The sequence below is a fragment of the Danio rerio genome, chromosome 8, assembly GCF_049306965.1.
Source record: "Danio rerio strain Tuebingen ecotype United States chromosome 8, GRCz12tu, whole genome shotgun sequence".
NCBI classification, from domain to species: domain Eukaryota; kingdom Metazoa; phylum Chordata; class Actinopteri; order Cypriniformes; family Danionidae; genus Danio; species Danio rerio.
Genome location: NC_133183.1, coordinates 32,041,342 through 32,062,848, shown reverse-complemented (window position 1 = coordinate 32,062,848; position 21,507 = coordinate 32,041,342). Strand labels below are relative to the sequence as shown.

The window sequence follows — 21,507 nt, the reverse complement described above, 5'->3', positions numbered from 1 at the left end:
GATGTCAATAATGTTGGCGCCAATAGCCTAGTGGTTAGCCCATTGACATATAGCACCCAGGTGCTTGTGGCAACCAGAGTTTAATTACCGGCTGTGTATGAGTTTAGTATATACTAGGGGTGTAACGATACACTCAGCTCACGATAAGATGTGTATCACGATATAATGTTCACGATTCGATATGTATCACGACATTTGGAATAAAAATTGAAAATTAAACTGAAATGCAAATTTTACCAAGTAAAATTTTTTATGTATTTCTACGCTTAAATATGGTACGACCAAGCTATCAAAGCCATGGAATAAAAGTTACTCCACACTGTTCAAGTGTTTCTGTTTTTCAGACTATTCTTGATGTTTTCAGGTTGATAAAACTATACAAGCGGTTAGTGATATTTACTTTTGCTTGTTTACATTATAAGATACTCTGATTTGTTTTATGCAACAGTAAAACAGGATTATTTGCTTTCTTTTCCCTGTAATAAAATGAAAAAAAAATGGTTGGTTATAAATTATTAAAAAAAATTTATCATATATCGAATATTGTATCGTTTAGCAAAATAATGCATAGGATATTTACCCTCAATATCGCAATGCCCTGGTAGCTAGCTATAAAGATTTGACTAACTTGCTCAGCAACATTTTTCTCAACACATGATAGTGGTTCAACTGGCCATAAAAGGCCCTGTTTACACCTGGCATCAAGATGTGGGCTGATTTAGAGGACAACACAAAATACAGATGTAAACAAGATCTGAAACGTTTTAAAGTCATTCACATCAACCACTTCCAGAGGTAGTCAAAGACGAAAAGACCACTTACTCTCTGCCTATTCACCAAACATGCAATCATCTTGGTGTTGTCATGAAAATGCACCAAACAAGATTCTCATACCAAAGCACCACGATTCCAATCAAATCGCAGTTGCCATCTTCATTTTTACCTCTAATTTCCAACCACTCATAAACCACGTAACATGGCTTCATTTATTAAAGAACTCATGCGTCACACTGTGCATAACTGTAAAAATAAGGTAGAGACCAAATATGAGTAAAGAATTTCAGTAAAATCTCAACTCAAGTTGTTACAACTGGCACAGCTGGACATACTAATATTAGATAGAAATGATAAAGCATTACTTCGCAAACCACTTGCGATAGAATCAATGATAAAATCCTTGTTTAACAGTTAAAAATGATGGCAAGTATTGCTAGGGGGTATCGATATCAGGGAATAATTAGTCAACCATGTTAGATTTTTTTATTTCATGCTTACCGCAACATGTAAATAAGTGGGCATAGCTAGCTCACATGCAAGTATACATGAGCCTGAAACTCTGGAAAGTTCTGACTGGAGTGCACTTAGTAAGATTAGGTCAGCAATCTGAGGTGAACTTTTACCTTTGATTTAAAATTACTGTTTTGAATTAAAGACTTGAAACTGTGAATGTGAGTACAGAATAACTCTGTGTACAATATCCCTCATTAAGTTAAACAGCCAGTTGAGTAGCACTACAGCCTCTGCTGACTAACAGCCCCCAGGCCTAATTGGCTTAGTCCCTGATTTGTTAAGGGTTTGCCAAAGCAAAATTAACTGCCAACTTATCCAGCATATGTTTTATGCAGCAGATGCACTTCCTGCCACAACCCAGTACTGGAAAACACCTATACACTCTCGCATTTACAAACTACTCAAACACTACGGCCAATTTAGTTTATCCAATTTACTTACAGTGCATATCTTTGGAAACCCGGAGCACCCAGAGAAAACCCATATGAGCACAGGGAGAACATGCAAACTCCACACAGAAATGTCACCTGGTCCAGCCAGAACTTGAACCAGCGACTTTCTTGCTGTGAGGCAACGTGCTAACCACTAAGCCACATGCTGCATTTCACAGCCTTATGAAAATTCAAGTAAAATACACAAAAAACATTGGTCAGAATATATTAAAAAATTATTGACTTATTGACTGTGACACCAGTCATATAGAGCTTAATTCAATGTCTGCTCTATCAATCACTTTTCTTTACAATATGTGTCCTAGAGCCTGCCCCATGGTAAAAATTAATTCAGAGGCTGCTGTGTTACACTAGTGGAAATTAAAGAAAAAGGTTAGTTTTATCTGAGAACAAAGCATCAGCTGGGGTCATAAAATCACAAGTCTGATTTTAATCTATTGTGAGAAGCTCTCACTTCTGGGGAATAAAGATCGCAAACCTGACTCGGCAATTTAACCTGTAAATTAAGGCTTCTTAAAAACAAAAAGACAGAACAGATATTGTTGAACAGCTCAGCCAAAAGGAGTACGAAAATAATGGCAAAAATCCAACTCTATTTAACAAGGTCCAAATAAAAAGGACAAAAAATTTATGGTGTTTTTTTATTTCTGAAAAATTCAACTTTAATCATTATAACAATTTTCTGTTGATCATAAAATGTATTCTGTTGATAATAAAATAAAACTACACATACTGTATGTTAAAATAGAATTTTGTTCATAACACCCATCCTAATAGTAAGTGTTATTAAGTAAGTTCATAAGTGTGTAATTTGGAGTAGAAAATTAACATTAACAGCAAGTTACTACACTTTTGAAAACAAAGCAACAATAAAAACTGTGTGAAAAAAATAGGAAAAATTAAATAAATGACAGCTTCACCAGTATCAAAAATTCATCAGGTTTTACTTCATTTTAATACTTTATTCAAAGAATCATTGTAAACTTACTAGCCATGGGGCCAATATAAGATTCTGACAGTATGATAACCTTGGATAAAAATATCACGATTTCAAGGCATTGTGATAACTGCTTTTTTTTTTATATCTGGATAAAAAAAAACATTTTTCCCCCCTAATAAACAATATATTTTGTTTTAAGAACCATTTAAAATATTTTGTAACAGTACACATGTAAGGCTACATAATTAAATGAATCATTGACTTCTGCTGTCTTCATTAGTTTCGATTTACATTTCTTTACAACTTGAAAAGGCATTTTTGGATATCTTTCTTTTCTTTGGATATACAGTATAACTGTTCAGTATGCACTGTTCAGGCCTACAGCATGCTTGGGTTGTTGGTTTACTTTACTTTACTTGCTACAGATACTGTTACTTGCCTAAAAAAAACAATAATATAGTCATGAAAAACACATTGAAAAAAAAAAAACGTACACATATTGTAGAAACGGTATAATCAAAATTCTCAGTGGTTTTAAAACCTCGGGCTCTATTGTACATCCGCTGCAATGAGGCGCAAGATGTCTTTGGCATGATTTGTTTTTTTATTTTCAGACCAACTGAAAACTTTGTGGATTCATGGGTGTCCCAGTCTAGAAAGGAAGTGTGTTAAGGCGCATTGCTGGCGCGTTGCTATTTTAAGAACTTATCATTATTAAGTTATCATGATCTTATTTATTAAATATAAAAACCATTGCCTTCATGCCTTCTTCATCTCGGGGGCTTTTTTCAGTTTATTCAACTTCCTTTTGAATAATGTTATTATTATCAGCAGTATTATTTATTATATGCATATTTATATTTTTGGACCATATTGGCCATAGGAAGTGTGTTTGGATATAACTCTTTTTTTGACCACACTTCTTTATTATTTTTCATTTATTTGTTTGTTTGAAATTAGAACTGAATTAAGAAATAGTTTTGAACCAAATCTTTGCGCTTAATAATTCTGACTTCAACTGTACACACACACACACACACATATATATTATAGAGATTAAACATTATGGCACTCATATGATCTCTCATAAATTATATTCATATAGATGAATAAGCTAAAGTCTGATTCAGAACAGATTGTAACAAAAAAAAATATTCTTTAACTTGAAGAAAAATGAATGATGTGACCCTAAACTCCAAAAAGGCAACATTTAGTGTGCTTCATACTTTTGTACCACGTTTACAGTGACATGGACAAAGAGAAATGAAGTCAGAATCATATGTTAGTGATTACTGATGTTTTTTTAGGACGTTGCACTAGCAGGTTTTAAACCCTAAGTCCTCTCCCACCTAGTTGTGTGTGGCAACGAGACATAAGCTCTTCACAGTTTTTCCACACTCTGAACATGTGTGAGAATGGTCTCAATTTCACGCAGTATAAGCAAGCATAAAACAACAACAAAAAAAACTAATTTGAAACCAATTCATCTTTTGTGAATGCCCCCCAAACACCCCACCCCTGTCCCCTCAAAACCACTGCAACTTCAAAATAACAAAAACATCTATCATCCCTTATAACTAAAGCAAGAAAATGTCTTTTTCTCATTAAACTATTCCAGCTCTGGGGGAAGGGCTGTGTAAAACAATCTGTAACAACTTATAAGCTATAATCCAATTTAACAATGGTTTTCAAATCACGAGACAGACATACATTGAATATTTTTAAACTGTTGTAATTTTATTAAAGTTGAAAATAACCATGTTTTTTTTTTTTTTTTCTAGGGCCAGACCACCCAGCTAGTGCAAAAGGCTGAGAATGAAGGAAATGTCTAGCAGCATTATGAGAAAGCAATGGATTTCTTTTTTCCCGGGCCCAAACGTACATCTGATCTTGTTTTGGGGTATGTTTATAATATCCCTCATTAATTGCAGCTTCAAGCGAGCCTGAGCTTTACTTCAACATGATTATTGGGACCAGGTTGATTACGTCCCAAACAAGCTTAGCATGTTCCAGATTTTGAGGCCCTGGGAACACCGACATGTTTTCAGCATGAAATAACCTCAGATGTCAGCTTTTCAATCAGAAAAGTCTTCACTCTAGATTACGGTGAACCGGGTCACCTTCAAGTCATAAATGACTCTTACAGAGGCAACAGGAAGGAGCTATAACAATGAATTGTGCTCACTTCACAAGGAAAGGCTGCAATATAGCTGGAAATGTCATATTACGACCTGAACCCTGGAGAACTCAACACCCCTCCAGAGATGCACAGGTTGTGGGGTTACAAATGGCCTTGCCTCAGGTGTGAAACTAACACCGAAGAAAAGGCGAAAGAATGGTGGAGAACAAGAGGTGAATTCAGTCAAACATGACTGCAGGTGTTTTTTAAAGTCTTTGAAAACCCAGCAAGATTGTCTCATTCTGAGGATAAAATCTTGAGAAGAAAGGACAAGAGCTGCATTAACCAGAACAGGTGAGGATATATTCTTATTGCTGAGAAAACAACACAATATCTCCTAAAAAAAAAAAAAAAAAAACAAGAATTGTGGTTGTAAACATACTGTAATGCAATAAAAGTTACTTTCCTCATAAGTAGTCTGTTTTTTTTTTTTGGATCATGAACAAAATGCTGGAGCTGCGACTAATTTAACAATTTAGGCTACAACAATGTACCCAAAAATTAAAACATTTTTCCCTTGCAATTTAAAAAATGTTTTACATACATAACAATGTTTTCAAAATGACCTGACCAAAAACACTATATTTTGTATACCAGACCAGTATTTGCCACTATTCCTGTTTTAGTAAACAGTGTCTGTAAGGTGGTTACGATGTGTATGCAGAATTTGTCATGTATGTAACATGCCTTTCTGCTTGTGGCTGTAATGTGAAGTAAATTCAACTTTTCTGATGAAGCATTAGCAAACACTTATACAACAACAACAGCCCTCTATTTACTCCACCATTGTTATCTATGTTTGTTTGTTCTTGCCTTTAACTTACAACTCCCTAAATTTGTACTATACACGCACATGATGTCATGCTTTTCAAGCTTGTTTTTAGGTGCTGACACAAACATGACAATGGCTGCTTTTTCCAAACCTTTTTAGTCCCAAGAACTCTGTTGTCGTGTCAATAAATAGGCAAAACACCAAATAAGTTTCCAGGTTTTACTAAAAACATTGTCATATAAACAGCCCCTTAAGGCTGATTAATAGTTTTGCGTCAAGTGATCACCTTGACCCTCAGCGCCTGCCTTGAACATAGTTGTGCATTTATACTTCTGCGTGCTGTTTGTGTTGCTCTGCAAAAACACTTCCGAAATGCTAGCTAGCAGTAGGTTTTATGTTCTTCTGTGTTAAGTTTCTTCACAGGTGTTTTGATTTTTCTTAATGCTACCTTAATGTACAGTACAAGTTTCTCAATCTTGTTCATTTGGAGGTGGAATTGCCGGATGTACAACAACATTAACCATAAGGTAAACACAAAACAAAAGTTTACATCTAGAGCTCCTTCACAGGATTCGACATTTGTAAACACTCACTCCAATGGGTTCGCAGCTCTTTTTGTTGTGTTACTATTTAAGTGTGTATCTTTTTGCTCTGACAATGTAGCTGTTTTCTATGGTTCTGTTTACATTGTTATTTGCACAACAGCACAGTACAGCTGTCTATACTGTTAAGCAGGAAAAAAAACTGCACTGTATTTATTTATCAAAGGTTTTGTTTGTAATTTGAAATGTTATGCAACTCATAATTTTAAACAGGAGAAAAACCTGTATTGTATTTTATTTATTAAAGATTTTGTGCAGCTGTTTATTTGTAAACAGAGAGGGAAACCCCTGTGCTTGAATTTTATTTTGCTCAAAAAAATGTTTAATAAAATTTTAACAAAGGCTTTAACTCTTAAATAACCATTTATGGGAAAATACCGGATATCTATCGTACTCCTAAAAATACCCGATATGATATTTTGCCCATATCGCTCAGCCCTAATATGTGTGCGTTTGTTGCAGAAGTATAAATTAGCCTTTAGGCCACAGATAGTTCAGCCTGTAACAGAGCCAATTAAACATTTTCTTCATGTACTCAAACTGTATCTCTTCTTTAGCTTTTGAAAATTAAATACATTAAAAAAAATCAACAAAATGTATTGGAACCAGTCAATTAATTAAAATCAACAATTGGATTTGGTCATGAAATTCAAAATTCACTTAGATAATTTGTTAATGTGTAGTTAAAACAACTGTAAATCATAATCCTCCAGATTTATCTACAACCCACAGGTATGTAAGGGGTATGGACTGCAGCAGGGCATCTATTGAATCTGGTGTGCATGTCAGTGTGTGTTGGTGCCTCCACTGGGCCCATTGATTTTGTTGCATAACATTAACCCTTGAACCTCCCTTTCACGAACAGGGGGAGCTGCCATTGGAAGGACTCTCCCAGTGCCCAGATTTTTCAAGCCATGCATTGCTATTCTCGCCATTCAGCTGCAGAGTGGCTTTTGAGTGGCTCGTTTCGGAGGGGTGTGAGAGGTTTGGTACAAAAGAATTGTTCCACCCACACCCCACCCCACCACCACCACCGTCAAAACCACTGCAACCAACCCCTTCAAGATCATGACATAACTCCACATTGCCGCAAGCTCCCCTACCGCCCACCACTTCATCCCACCGAATACGCCAATCACACGGCTGGAGTGCCGAGGGGAACGGTTGCTGGGGACTCTCTGTGATGGGATGGTATGGCTTATGGCGGCTTTTTTAGGTGGTGGTGGTGGGGGCTAGAGGAAGGGGCTGTGTGTGGCAATGCCGGCACAGGGAGGCACTTTTTATGACTGTGTTGCAGGCGGGATTAGCTGGATTAGACTCCAACTCAGAGAGACCCCCTGTGGTTGCACGGAAGTTTCTGCACAGGGTCATAGCGGCATGAACTTTCTCCCTCAAACAACCCACTCGATTCTAGGCAAAAACAGAGGAACACCTCACCGACGCTGTGAGCAATGGACCAGTTTGAACATGCCACTGACCAACAAGCTTGCACCTATGCCAGCAAGCTGCCTTGTGATTTCAAAAATAGTTTAGGACACAGATGATCTGGGGGTTCAGGAGGAAAGTAATTCTCTGATTTCAACCCGTCAATACCAAATATCCTTAAATACAGCAAACCATGTCCTGGATAGTTTGGCTCCAACTTCCTTCAACAGTCCCTGAAGTTTCTAGCATATCTAGAAAGAGCTTGATTAGCTGGTTTAGGTGGGTTTAATTGGGGTTGAAACTTAAATGTGCAGGACACTGGCCCTCCAGACCGAGTTTGGACACCCTTTCTGTAGTGAATTCATGCATTGACCTTCATCATGCACTTTTGCAGAGAAGATACGAAGGGTGGGAACAAGGGAAAGTGAAAGTTAAAGAAAAAGAAAAAGTGAGAGAGGGAGAGAGAGAGAAAGAGAGAGAGAGAGTCCCTGACCCGCAGCTGTAGCACAATGCCCCCAAGCAGCCTGTTCGACCCCTGACACAAATTTTACACCGCAGCTGCCATTTACTCCACACCACATTACCATATGTATGGCCAGCTCTCCTCTAATTATGCTAATCACCTGTCCAGATCTGCACCACGAAAAATGGATGTATTTAGCAGTCCGCTGCCTACAAATACAGCTTACTGCAATCCAGAGATGTACATTCAGAGGGGCCTGAATGGGTAGATTTTTCCACGTTGCTGGCTTCATTCAAGCACCTTCCCCTTAAGAAAAAAACTATTCAAATGAACTGGATCGCACTCCAACAAAAAGCACGGGGGAAAGTGTGTGAGCATGTGGGTTCGTGCACGCTCAAGGTTGGGAGGTGGCTCTGTGTGCACACCTACCCAAACATTCAGCGAGCTCCAACAAAATAAGATATCACTGGGACATTTCCAGTTTGCTAGGGTTTTAAAAATACATTATTTATTGATACATGGCTCTCTAGAGAAATGGTATCTGATTGGCTGATTACAGGAGTCTGTGGTCAAATACTTTGATATTGCGACTGCTTCCTCAGTCTGTTCATCAACCTCACAACCCTTTACAAGAATCAGTTTCCTTCTTGTTTGCCTATAAAACACATCATTGTTAACAACACTTCGTATTGTTAGCAACACTTCACATCAAGCATGTTTAAACAGTCTACAAGGAATCTACAAAACTATTCTTTGCAACTAGAATTGTAAGAAGTTTAGGTGTAGGCTCTTGTAGCACCTCGGTCCATACTTGTGAAGAATTTACCGAAGCAACAGATTGCAGAAAAACAGTCATTCTAGCCAAAACACAAATAACACTTCAGCTACTACACTCCCCTCCCCCTCTCACTCTCTTTCGTTGAACTATTCCGCCCCTCGGCCAGAGAGAGGGAGGGTGGAAAGGGGGAGGGACGGACCACCCGGCATCCATGGCAGGACTCAGTGTTTACATTGCTGCGCTTCACTCTGTAATACATCTGGCATCCCAGGGCTGGACTCCCAAGTGAAGGTGGGGGAAGTGGGGGGGAGTGTTAGTGTGAGGAGTGGAGAACAGGGGGGACTGAAGTGCAGTGAAACCTTTCGGAAGAAAAGCGAGGGGAAGGGGAGAGTGAGTGAGAGAGAGAGTGCAAGTCTTTTCCGTCATTTCGGTGTCTCTGTTTTTTGAATAACACGGAGTGGAGGTATGCAGAATATAAACACGCGAATTGGAGGGCTGTCAGGATGCCGGTTGTGGATGGGAGTTGCTCCATTCGTATCTGTCTTCCACACACTTGCGTCAGTTTTAAAACTGTCAAGGCTGCCGCTGAAGAAATCATGATTTATATAGTGTAAAATAGAATAATCAAACATATATTTGGCAACTGCAACATATTAAACAAACTTTGGTGTGTACCCTGTAATGCACTGTTTGGTCTTTTGACAGAAATGGCGCCTCAAATTGTATAATTTTATTAGAAGAGGTGCATATTTATGTTTTTACATGATCGGACTTACAATTTTCACTTATTGGCAAAAACAGAAAAATTCCAATTGAACTGCACTCGAGAAATGACCATATCAAGGCATATCTAAAGACCAGACTAGACTCATAGTAAGGGTCGTGCACAAGTTAGACCATCTAGCTTTCACATTTTCATGTTACTTACATGCATTTAAAATTGCTAGCTTGGTAATTTTTGTTATTGTTTTAATTTGTTCTAGTATGGCTCTTGATGATTGTTGTAAGACGACCTTGGGTGTCTAGAAAGGTTTTTACAAATGAAATTAATTATTATTATTATTGTTATTATTATTTATTTAGTTTCATTAAAGATAGAAAGGACCAGTCCATCATAGTAAGGGACTTTCATACAAGGTACTTACATAATAACAACTACGGCTGCACAATGAATCCATTCAGCATCGATAACGCAATCTGCGCATCTGAAATAGTCACATTGCAGAAATATTTGAGTTTATATGTTGAGATGATAGTTTACCAGGAGCCACACAGAAGATTTTAGGAGACACTGAAGAGCTAAACCATAATGGAGGGAAAGTTTATCATTTGCATGTGTTTTTAAAGCCTGTGAATGTGTAAGTGTTCAGGCACGAGAGCTTAAAGTATTGAGGCACAGGAAATTCTACTGCTTGTAACTTAAAAGTTATATTTATTGAATTATGTATACAATGATACAATGAAAATAAATTCCCGATAATAATCCAGAATAATCCCAATAATCTTCCAGAATAATCCCAATCAGTCTAAATTAATGACTTCTTTACAAATAGAGCTACTCCAGCTTTCTGGTAAAATTGTATTAATCGCAATTTATATTGCAGCAAAACAAAAAATTGCAATGTCAAATTTTTCCAATAACATGCAGCCCTAGTAGCAACTAAGTAATAGGAACAAGTGAACAGGGCAGTTCCCTAAGAACTACTGGTCTATTTCCACAAAATGGTGCAATTCAGTACAGTGTGGTACACATTTACGTCTGTTTCTAATGTTAAAGGTAAAATAGTAAACGTACCTTGCCACTCTTTGGTAAGAGTACGTAGATCAACAACACATTACCAAAAGGGTGTAGCTAAACTGATTGCTCAAAGTGGGTTTTACATTCTAAAAACTTAAAACTTTTGGTTTACGGAGAATTGTTACTTCTGCATCCAAGAAGACAAGTTAATGACAACATTGCAAGCGCTATTTTTAAATACACAGCCGAAATACAACACAATGATACAGCAATCTCATGCAGGCATAAAAATATTTCCCTTATAAACCCCAGGTAGAACATTTCACATTTGTATTTAAAAGCAAATGTGTTAGCACTGATTTTAGTACCGATGCTAAAGCCTTTATGTAAACATGTTGTGTGTTGCATTCGTACAATGACATAAACCCAGGATTTAGGTATGTATGGCATGAATTTCAACATATGAAAGCCCAATGTAATTGTTAAACTCAAATGATAAATTACACCAATTATAGGCAGAAAAAAAAATGAATCCTAACTAGGGCTGGGACATTAAACAATTTTATATTGAATTATGATAAATTAATGTCAATAGCAATGATAAGCTATTTTTTTACTTTGTGTTGATCTAAGAGCTAATCACAGAGCAGAAATGTTCAACAATGGGAATTTAATAATGTGTTAATATTTTCAGCCACCGAAAATTTATCAGCCGAAAACGCTATGCCAGTTAATGGACCCTCTAATTTTTGTGGTTTCAGTCATTGTTGGGGTACTCTTTTAAATCTGGAAGCATTAACAACTTATATTGAAACATATATCGTTATCGTTCAATATGGAAATTAATTATCAAAGTTGCATTTTCGCCATGTCTCCCAGGTTAAATCCTAACCCAAGACTCTGTTTAGTGTTTACTCAAAGTTTCGAATGACCCAGGGTTTACTTTTATAAGTGAAAGCCTGGCAATAACCTGGCAATCATGTAGAAAACCCTGCCACACTGAACAGCCTAGCATCCACACAACGATAGCTAAAAAATCACTAAGTTAATTTAGGGATTATTAGCAAACTATCCTACGACTGGGCCAATAAATGATATTATATCGTATCGCGATAAATTTTCATGTCAATAACAATAATAAGCTCTGGACTTTTTTACTTTATATTGATCTCTATGTGTTGTACAGCAGAAATGTGCAACAATGGAAATCTAAAAGTGTGGTAATATTGGAGATGTACCGAATTTTCAGCCACTAAAAATTATAGGCCGAAAATAGGTTATGCCATTTAATGGACCCTTTAATTTTTGCGGCTTTAGTCATTGCTTGGGTACTCTTTTAAATCTGATTTAAAAATATATATCGTTATCGTTAAATATGGAAAATAATTATCGAGATTGCATTTATGTCATATCGCCCAACCCTAAACTATCCTGAGCAATCTTCTTTATTTTGACTATATTTTTAAAATGAGTCCTACTACAGGGTTTAAGAACAGGCACACAAGGCCCACATGAGTAACCTGCTTCAAACTTCAAACCAGCTATATCCTAAAGCCCTCAGGGCTCCGCATGCATCCCTTACAGTTCAGCCATGTGTGTCCAAGCCTTTCCGAGCACATCTAAACAGGGAGAATTCCACAAGATCCCGATCTCTGCACCACAATGTGGGGAGGCCGCATTCTTCAGCCACTTCCTTCATATTAAAAGAGGACTTCTTCCCAATATGCACTCCAGGTTACATACTCCTCTGCACTGGAAGCTCTTAATCGTCCACATGTTTTCGCTGGGAAACCAGAGAAAGTTTGTCAATATGTCTACGGCTATTGAATGTAAAGGCATTTCCAAACTACAATTCAAACTTTAAAGAAGAACATAGAAACAGAAATAAATAAAATGCTTTAATCATAAAAAAAACGTAATTATACTTAGATTATTAATGTAAAAACAATTGAAACAATCCTAAATTAAATGTCTTCCTTAATACTCAGATTTACAGTACATTAATCACTCATCCAATAAAATCACACTGCCCCCTGCTGGGTGTATAAAAGTTTCTTGCTGGTTTAAATGAATCATTAAATGCCTTTCAATTGATTGAGCTCCTATTCCACAGGAAGGCTAGCAGAGTAAACCTTCTCTCATCATCACTGGCGTTAGCTGGAACCCCTCACTCTGCACCCGGGTCATGTAGCCAGTATCAGATGAGCTTTTAAATAGCGAAGTCTCCACTCTATGACCTCAGGTCCTAAGGGACGCAGCCTTGTGGCCTCAAGCCTAATGCTACCCCTCCCACCCCCCCAGCACAAGAGAATGGGACAACCCAAACGCTGATATCTCAATGATTTCACTGCGAGAGCGTTTTTTCTTAAAAGTGGCCAGGAGGGGAAGGCGTACAGGAAAGCGAATGTTTACGTGAAGCTGTTTTAATTAAATTCAGGCGGCGTTGGTATTTTCTGTGGTGGAGTCTGTGATTTTAGATGCCTACTCATTTCGTCCACTATTTAAAACAAATAAAAATTGCACACATGACAGCAGCATATTTATATAGCTCTTTCTGCAGGAAATTTCCATCTAAAGACGTCTGCTAGAGGTCCAAATTTGCGTCCAAAACATCAAAGCCACATTCATATCAGATCAGTGAGAGGACACGGCCAGTGACTCGAAAAGCTATGACAACATTAAATACATCAATCATATAACGCTGAAAATCTGTAGAGCAACCAAACAAATTATAATGGTTGGAGCGTAACAGCCCTCAATGGCAAGTGATGAAAGCCAACATGAGATCACACTGAAATCCCATTCAAGCTGAACTTAAGGGAGAGTAAGAGAGACAGCTTCGACGAAGGGTCATTCGGAGGTCGCTAGCAAAGGACTGTTCCAAACGAAACATAAACATGCATCCTAATGGACGCTGGGCCGACATCTCCCAGCGCAGAACCTGGCCAACCTGAACTAATCTATCCCTCAGCTGTGGAGTTTAATCTAAACAAACAGATCTCAATGTTACTGCATCTGGAAGCTGTCATGTGCTTCGACATGGGAACGACTGAGGTGTGAGCGAGTGTGTGTCCGGCAACCGACTGTCATACTTCATCTGCAAACCTCCTGCACTTCTTGGAAAGGAAGAGTGGAAGTAAGCAACAAAGTTAAAAAAAAAATAAGTGCAGAGAGGATACAGCTCTGGATTAGCAAGGTGTTTGTTTTAAGGTTCACACTCAATTGGCTGTACAGTTACAAAATATTACTGACACTCCAATAGTAGACGAGTAACCATGAAAGCTGCTCCAGAGGGATCTGACCTACAACCTGATCACTGGATAACAATTTGAGCATAATAAATTCGATTAATAATCATTTAAAGGGCATAAAATAATAATAATAATAATAATAATAATAATAATAATAATAATAATAATAATAATAATAATAATAATATTAACAATTTCAAAAAAATAATTTATGATTAATAGTATTTTCGATGTTTGGGGCAACCTTTTTGTTTTATTCTGTAGCAAAAAGCAATATTAAAATTAAAGGACAATGTGTGGTATTTGAATTTGGGAGGAAAAGTTTTCAGACTTTCACATGATCTTTACAGCTCTATAAATAAAACTAAATGGTCAAAATGTTATACATGAACTACATCAATATTATTTCTATTTGAAATCACTTTATGTACAACTAAACACAACGTTTAAAATCTTTTAAAATGCAAAGTATGTTATTATAAACATATATATATATATATATATGTATATATATCTCTTGGTACTAGTGTTTCATGTTTAGTTTTTTTTTTTTTTTTTGGTGTTTGAGTAAACCTTTTTCTTTTAATCTCCAGACTACTGATGATATTTATTCCAAATCTGAAACGAAAATGATTTTTAGCATTTTTTTATATTCAATTTAAAATGTGTCAGGTGTGTTTATATTCATTTTAGACAGCACAACACCAATGTTTTAACTTCAGAAAAGTTCAAAAATCTATATATAGTAGAATAACCTTCACTTTCATTCACAACAATTGAAAGCATTTGTTATTCTTATTAACAAAAAGAGCGGTAAAAGCAATATTAACATTGAAGAACAATGTGTGGTATTTAAATTTTGGAAGAAATGTTATCATGAGAAAAACTAGCAAAAATTCACAAGTCTATTACTAATTACTATGACCTGTCAATTATTGTGACAATGGCCTCCTGTTGTGATCTTTATCGCCCTGCAAATAGAACTAATTGGTCAAAATGTTGTAAATGAACGACATCGCTATTATTTATATTTGAAATAATTTGATCTACAACTACATGAGCAATTTTAGCAAATGTCAACCTTGCCATGAAAAAAAATTTAATTTTCACCAAAATAGTGAAACCATATTTATGTTTTTTGTGTAGGCTTGTATTTTACAGTACTGAAAAAATACTTAAAAATGTCTCTGTCAATGTTTTTAAAGAATTATATTTGATTTACAAAAGTCACACAAGTGCCAATTTCACATCTGTCGCATCCATAACGGAGCCTTTTCTTCATAAATGCAAAAATGTCAAATGGAATAAACGTAATAAACATTTTTGTTTTATAGTGAAAATTGAGCATTGTTTCTTTTGGGTTGTGTAGGTTAATTCACAGAATTTCTACAATGTATGTTGTATACTGTAAACTTTTTTGGTCACATCCATTTCCTAATGTAAAATATAAAATTTTTTACAGATGTATATTTTTCTGCTCCCATAAGTATGTGGTAAGTTGTTTTGGAAAATATAAGCAGATGTTTTAATTTAATGTTAACATATACTGTCTGTGTGAGTTTATGTTTTAAGTTTTTACAGCAAAGTCACATGCATAATGCTGGAATAGCACACATACAATGTTTAAAATGTAAAGCACGTTATTATAAACATCTATATCTCTTTACTAGTGTTTCATGTTTGTAAAGAGTGTTTCATGTTTACAGTTTTTCGGTTTAAAAGCACATTTTACTGACTTTAATATCAGTCCTTGATGTACATAACATACCATGTATTTAAAGTCCAAAAGCCAAAGCCAACTCAACCAATTAAAATAACTTGATATCAAAATAATGACTGTACAATCAATAATAAAGAAAGCCCTCATATCATCTCTGTTCATATCAAAGGATCTTTAAACTTCAGGAATGCAGATCAAAGCAAAAAGGAGTATTCGCCCCTCCCCCTTCAAAAAAAATCACCACCCACACTACTGCCCCAACAACTCACAATTGACTTATTCATAAAATAAACCAACTTTCTGTCAAAAGTTTCTTCAAGCTGCATATGAGCTGCAGACAGTGTCGGGTCTGAGTGCACGTTTCTGCCTGTAGTTCGCTCGGTTCCTGCTGAAACTCTGAGACAAATCTTTTTGGAAAGTTGAACGCTGTCCAAAACAGGACCACACACAGGCTCTGTGAGCAGCGCGGATCAGATTCAACTGCTGGAGGCAGACACACACACACACAAATCGCACACACTCACAAAATGGCGGCTATTCGTGTTAAAAACACTCACATTGCTGTCTAAATCAGCAATTCAGTGATGTATCGAACTTGAAAACAATCGGAAGGCGCGCGCGCGCTATATGTCCCGCAAACACACGGCATTTGTGCGCGCGACTCCAATTCGAAGCGAAAAACGGTCTATTCAAGTTTAACCTGGATTTCTGCCAGACTTCTATACAATAAACAATTCCTTCATCTTACATGACAGACCCCCCACCCGCAGCTTCAGGTCTGCCTTTAGAGTACACTTGAGGGGAAAACGCATTAGAAAGACTGAGGAAAACAGCTTCTTACCTTCTACCCAGAGTTTCTCCACGTCCGTCTCCAGATTAGCTGCCCTTAAGCCAACAGCAAAAGCTCCGAATATTAAAAGGCCCACAACTAAAAACTTTCCGCAGTTCTTTTGTATGTAACAGCCAAGTTTAAACAAAAGTCTTTGAAACTTTGCTCTCAACCACAGCGGCGCTTTCCTCCCAGTCGCATTCCCCTACAAGACAAGAGAGAGCAAATATTACACTCTCATCAACTTTTTTATACGATTTTGCTAAATGCATTATTAAATATTTACTGCTTTTTAATAGACTAAAATGCATAGTTGGTGGTGGAAATAGCATGTGGGGTACTTTAATAACAGAATTATAAGAAATATCCCTTTAAAGTGATTGTATTTTTAAAACAACTAGGTTTTATGGGTTATGTAATTACTATTCCACTCATAAGATTTTAAAAATAGCCTTGAAACATGCATACATTGTCATATGGCAAGCCATTTAAACATCTATTCTTTAATACTATATTTACATAACAAGTACTTTGTAATTACTAGTGAATAATCTAATAGTGACTGGCTAGTATCTTTTTATGTGACAGTTTCCTTGTAATAACTATTTAATATAATAATTTAGGGTCACTATTTCAATAGTATGTAACTACCCTGTTATAACCAGTGTCAGTGGTCTCCCAAAATACTCAGACATCAGTCCAACTTCAGTTTCATCTGTAACAATTCATTAGTTGCTAGTATCTACCATCACTTACTACAGTCTATTCCATTTGCACCTGTATTATATACTTGTGTTTATTAGTCACTAGTGTACAATCAGATTCATTTGTCAGTAAGATTTTAGCCAAAATACATAGTCATTCCTGTAACTAGTTTAACTGTATTTATATATATATATATATATATATATATATATATATATATATATATATATATATATATATATATATATATATATATATATATATATATTTTTTTTTTTTTTTTTTTTTTTACTAGTTCAAATGACTTATTTAAAATGAGCTGACTCAATGCAACTCTTGGGGCTTTTTTTGGGACAACTTAATAGTTTTATGTTCAATCCACTTTATTTTTAATAAACAATCAAGTAAACTTAAACGAATTGTGTTGGAACAACATGAAGGAATAGCGTGAAACCCTGCATTTTTTACATTGTAAGTTGTCTTATAAATGCCTGAAAAGCTGCTATGTTCACTATATGGAAACTCGTAGTTCATATTGAGCCACTGCCACCGATAATTTAAATACATATTTGTCAAAATTTTGATTGTGACTTAGCAAAGGAGTAAGAACTATGGCAAGCTGAATAAACTACTTAGGATAATCTTAGTTTTTTATTAACACTAAAATTATATATATATATGTATATGTGTATATATATATATATATATATATATATATATATATATATATATATATATATATATATATATATATATAACACTGGTAAAATATATTAGTCTAATATGAATCACAAAAGCAAAACACATCTCTGTGGTAACTGCTATTTGGCCAAATATTAAGTTGAGTTTTTATCCCCTGGATAACCAGTAGACCAGGATGACACATTCCGGTTCACACCTGGTGTTTTAATCTGTTTAGGCTTTTTCAATTGCTTTTGTGATATTTTGAGTGTGTGCACAAATGAAGGTTTTCTGAACTTTCAATCTAATGTTACAAAAAATATTGAACAATTTAGCAGAGAGAGGCTACCAAAAATGATACAGAGCAGCAGCTTTCCTTTCTGCCCTCATAGCTGCAAATCTACACAGAGCGCTGTTGATGCCATTGTGCTTTTTTGCCTTCGACCCAAACTTACTGGAAAAGGCAAAGTTTAAATCCCATCTGGCTCGTGTATGTCAGAAACACATCAAAGTGTTTAAACATTAGGCCAATTGGCAAAAGAGCAGGTCATGTTTTGTGGCTGTTCCAAATAATTCAAACAACCCAACTGAATGTGTTTTTAACAACCTCTAGAAGAGGTTGAAAGTGCTTGCTTCCATTTAGACAATTGAATTTAACATTTTCTGCTAGTTGTTGTATCAAAAAAGCTGCACACCATGTGTAAAGAGGATCTTTCTGCTAATGAAATTGGACACACAAAAACAACTACTGCCAAGTTGTAATGAATGAATGTGAAAACAGCTTGCCATACTACTACTCCTATTCTCTCGCTGTGTAGTATAATTCAAATGAGTTGTAGACCCACGCACAAACTATCAGACATTAAACTGACTATGGCTACAATGTGACAGACTGCATCCTTTGGACACTGTAGCACAGAAACAGGTTACAATATCCAAAGCCGGAGATGCACGTGGGTCGCATAGCAGAAGGGACGCGATGTGATGCGATTTGGGAAGTGCTGCAGCCATCACAGAGGGAGTTACGACAATATTTGTGAACGGAAGAGGGCAGCCACATGGATCGTGCGGGACGAAAACTACTCCCCGTGTAGATCCTATCTGAGGGGGGCTTCAATCAGTCGGTCAGGGCGAACTTGACCAACAAATCTGAAGAGCCTCCGCTTCACTTTCAAAGCTCAGCTTCGCTTCTGACAGATAGCCTAGGTTAGGTTGGTCGGAGCGCAAACGCTGCGGCTACAGGTTGGTCCCGCATCGGTCCCGTGGCTATCCCGTTACCTAGCGACTTCACTAAAGTTGAGCACTTTGTCAGCGCATTCCCAACAAAATCCAACAGGGCAAGCATAAAAGCACCTCTGATATCTGCTCCAGCGCAAAGGCGGCATCGCAATAGCTCGGCCGCTGCAAATACTCCAAATCCGCCGCGGCGGTCCGATAGTTGCCCCTATTTCTCCGCGTTACCCTCGGCCGATCGGGGTCTCTGTTTTCCTGCTCGGAGGAGACATTAACAGCCGAGGCCATGTTGCAAGGTCTGCGCCGAGCGTCTCGGTATCCGCGCTAGTGTATTTCCCCGCGAGCGTTTAGTGATATCCGAAGAAAACCAAGTTTGTCTCTCGTTGATCCCAGATCCGCGAAGCACTTCATACTCCTGTTTGAGACGGCGAGTCAGAGTCTGCGCCTTCCATTGCAACATTTCGCGAATCTGGAGGTCTCCAACAATTGCCCACTTTCACGGCGTCCGCTGGAAAGTTCGCGCGATCAGTGGATGCTCTGCAAACGTCGATCCCTCGGTGGCTGAAGCATTTCTGTGATCTATGTGGTCCCTCCTCAGGCCGCGCGACAAGGCGATCTCTGGGAGATTCAATAGATGTGAAAAAAGATCACTCTCCATTCGGAGACAGAGGAGGAGGGGCGTGGCCAAAGCGCTCGAGAGCCCGCCCCTGGGGCTGTCAGATGGCCGGGGTTCCTGCGCTCTGATTGGTTCCAGAAGGGCAAAAATTACTCAGCAAACACGACTATTATTAGCTGCTTAGCAACAGCTCACCAAAGTAGAGAGACCACCCAAGCCGAGAGCCCTCGTGTGTGCATCTCAAACTTCAGGGGAGTCTTAAAGAAGCAAAGCCCACTTTCTGCAGGGTCCGACCGAGGCGCGCGGGCCAACAAGAGCAAGAGCGCAGTCCGACTCCGAGCGCGCGGAGGAAGCGGAGAGAGCAAAGAAGAGGAGAGTTTATTTCTGGAGACAGGACAGACACAGCACTTTCTTTCTTTCTTTCTTTCTTTCTTTCTTTCTTTCTTTCTTTCTTTTTTTCTTTCTTTCTTTCTTTCTTTCTTTCTTTCTTAATTTCTTTCTTTCTTTCTTTCTTTCTTTCTTTCTTTCTTAATTTCTTTCTTTCTTTCTTTCTTTCTTTCTTTCTTTCTTTCTTTCTTTCTTTCTTTCTTTCTTATTGTTTGTTATAAGATATATTACATTTATTTATCTTATATTTTATTTATATTATAAAGGCTACTATTATTCTAAATTATTTTTCAGGCTTTTCTTATATATTACATTTATTATATTTATTTTAAATTTATATATTAAACTTTTTAAAATTTGTATAAATTATTTATAAATATTTGACATATTTAAATTATATGCATATACATAAGCTTCATTAGTTAATACACTTATTAACGTGAACTAATAATGAACCATACGTGTACTGCATATGTTTATCATAGTTTAACATTTACTAATGCATCAACATCCAAATTCATGCTGTGTACAGTGAACAATAAACAACTTTATTTTTATTAACCAATGTTAACAAAGGTTTAAAAAAATAATACTGTAATATATGTATTATCCATTGTTATGTTAATAAACACATCAACTACACTGTTAACCCTTAATGTAGATTATGCAGTAAATAACTGTAAAATAGCCAGTGTTTTGCTGTAATAAAAGGAAACAGTATTTTACTGTAAAAGGAGCAGGATTTGTATGAAATTTTGTAGTGCAAAGAATAAATTACAGTAATTTACTTTATGTACCCATTACAGATAATTACTGTGATAATAAATGATAAATTACTGCTCAACCACCATTATTACCCCATGTACTCTGATGCTTTATGTTGCTATATATACAGTATATATATATATATATATATATATATATATATATATATATATATATATATATATATATATATATATATATATATATATATATATATTCTGTTCAGTTTTGGTATTTGAATGGTCAGTATTGAGGAGAAAGTGACACAATGCATTGATAAGCTAAATTTCTCTGCAGCCATCTCTGTGTTTTCTTTGGTTCCTTTTATGTTTTTAACATTGAGTATCAGGAGTCAACCAATGTCAATGTCACAGAGCTAATTAAAAGGTAAAGATATCGACGAGATGCATTTAAAGGCAAAAATATTCACACAGAGCAACCAAATTATCACAATCATTTTTATAACTTTGGTTACTTTTCTATAATTAATATAATTAGCCTAGTTTAGCCTATAGTTAAGCTTTTAAATTGCACTTTAAGCTGAATATTAGTATTTTGCTAAATAAAAATGTGTTATTTAAAAAATATCTTAAACAGCACGTACATACATTTTTGCAGAGACTCAATGAATTTGTTTGGAAAACTTCAAATGAAGTAGGTAAAAATGGCATTAACAGTATA

At 36.5% G+C, this 21,507-nt stretch overlaps 1 protein-coding gene across 2 annotated transcripts in view; it reads right to left on the bottom strand.

Annotated features, from left to right (window-relative positions):
• The window catches only part of ptch1 (patched 1), a 105,228-nt gene extending 85,493 nt beyond the window's left edge, over positions 1 to 19,735 (bottom strand). Inside the window, exons 1-2 of one of the 2 annotated variants that reach the window (XR_001800065.4) lie at positions 19,179 to 19,696; positions 16,452 to 16,644 (exon numbers count right to left, since the gene is read on the bottom strand). Coding sequence is in view for 1 of the 2 variants with exons in the window: in NM_001305542.1 (NP_001292471.1) it covers positions 16,452 to 16,644; positions 19,179 to 19,346 (361 nt within the window). In the remaining variant the exon portion in view is untranslated. Of the gene's footprint in view, positions 1 to 16,451; positions 16,645 to 19,178 lie in introns of both variants that reach the window. The other variant, NM_001305542.1, reaches the window with a different exon arrangement.
• Between the last annotated feature and the right edge of the window lie 1,772 nt (positions 19,736 to 21,507).